We start from the raw sequence: 1,887 nt of genomic DNA, 5'->3' as shown, positions 1-1,887 counted from the left end.
GCACCCTGCGAACCATGGACAATAATACAGGCAAAACACTGCCTGAGCTGCATTTCTTTCGTTCATGAGCTGTGGACCAGGCCAGGGGAGGGTCGGTGTCGTCTTGTAGTTGCTGTCACCTGTGGATACACTCACACATTCTTCCTTTCACTTTCACCCACTCTTTCACTCACACTGTCTCTCCATCCACAGCTCAACTCGTCATACGTTCAAAAGTTGCCCACTGGTCATGTTTAGTTAGTGTGTGTACATGTGCATGACGGTGGTGGGTGTGTGGTGGGTGTTAGTGAAGGCTGTCTGTAGGCGGGCTTGCCGTGCGGTGTTCCTTCCCAGACCAGAGGGCAGAGGCAGAATGAAAGTTGGCGCCGAACTCTCGCAATAAATAGGCAAAATATCACGAGACCGGAAGCCAGAAACCGTTCGGAGAAATAAAGATCGGCACTATTTCTCCGAACGTTCGGAGAAATAGTCACTTCGATTGAGAAAACATTATAAAACATTGATGCCCACCATTTAAATCAGTATCCATATAATTTCAGTAGATATAGAAGATCTAGATCTAATCTAGATCTAGAATCTAGGCCTACACAAGTCGGGACCACCATATCCAAGTAGATCTAGAGTCTAGATCTAGATCTAGAATCTAGATCTAGATCTAGTGCCAATTTTTCTGTTATCACAGTGTAGAATTCTGTGTTTTAGGGTGAACGCAAAATTGTGGTTGGCCTAGATCTAGGCTATAACGGTGAACGCGCACCGGGTGAGAATAGCCAAAAAAAGACTCGCCTGCACTATTCTCACCCGGGGTGAGAATAGAGGTGGCCAAACAAAAATCTTACCTCTTGCGTGAGCGCTTCCCCGACGATGGTCTAAGGATCGCTCTCCCCTGTTTACACGTATATCTCAGTACACTGTACTTGAGAGTGGAAGACAGTTCATCCGTAGCAGGGATCTTTTCCGAGGTCCTTAAGGTGAACTGAGTAAATGTTTCCATTTGAAAGGAGTACAGTTCGGACTGAAACTCCTCGAAAGAGCGAAAAGTGTCGTTCTCCTTCATGACGACTCAGGACCGACAACTCACGACCACCCCACTCCTCAATCTCGTAGTAGAAACGAGAACTTCCGGGAACAGCCCAAGGCCTGGCGAGAAGAGAACTTCCGAGCAAAACAAAATGGCGACCGGCACAGTTCGGCTCGATTCGACAAGTTAAATGGCCGTAGCATCTTTGCAGATAATCAAATTAGTCTACTTTTGTGCTATAACATCATTTTTTATTGGATTTTGTCAATTTGATCATCCACATTGATAGATAGTATTTAGAAATTAGGAAAAACAGGTCATGTTTCACACACCGGGTGAGAAGAGCCAACGCTGGCAAGTCTCACCCGGGGTGAGAGGTCGAGCGTATTTCTATCAGTCCCCGTAGGCCTAGCCTAGAATTATGCAAAAATTTAGATGGCCAAATTATGCCCAAAAATGCCAAATTATGCAAAAATTATGCAAGTTACCGTAACACCATTTGCGACGTGTTTGGCACTTTTTCAACACGAATTTTCATGATTTTCATGTTTTATGTACAGAAACATTTTTTAACAGAACATATCAGTGTATCAGTAATTTGCTGTGTAAGTGTATTCGAAAAGAAAACAATACACATTAGTCAAAACACAAAAAAATACCTAAAAATATAATATCTGTATCTTTCAGCTGTTGATCTAGATCAAGATATTAGATCTAAATCTAGATATCTAGATCTAGGTAGATCTGGGGAAAGAAAAATGTAAACAAAAATTATTTTTTTAAGGACATCTGGAACTCTGAAGCTGGCACATTATTAAAACCAGGGACACCTGTCAAACATAAAACATCTGCAGTATTCAGCAGAC

The 1,887-nt window shown here is 42.7% G+C and overlaps 1 protein-coding gene across 1 annotated transcript in view; it reads right to left on the bottom strand.

Moving 5' to 3' along the window:
• The window catches only part of LOC101852983, an 11,284-nt gene extending 9,984 nt beyond the window's left edge, over window positions 1–1,300 (bottom strand). Inside the window, exon 1 of the mRNA XM_013090745.2 lies at window positions 840–1,300. Within this exon, the coding sequence (XP_012946199.1) occupies window positions 840–1,057 (218 nt within the window). The 5' untranslated portion in view covers window positions 1,058–1,300. The remainder of the gene's footprint in view (window positions 1–839) is intronic.
• Window positions 1,301–1,887: the final 587 nt, after the last annotated feature.

This window comes from Aplysia californica, unplaced genomic scaffold, assembly GCF_000002075.1.
Source record: "Aplysia californica isolate F4 #8 unplaced genomic scaffold, AplCal3.0 scaffold01453, whole genome shotgun sequence".
In the NCBI taxonomy this organism is placed as follows: Eukaryota; Metazoa; Mollusca; class Gastropoda; order Aplysiida; family Aplysiidae; genus Aplysia; species Aplysia californica.
The sequence above is the reverse complement of the archived record's forward strand: the minus strand, read 5'-3'. Positions and strand labels throughout refer to the sequence as shown.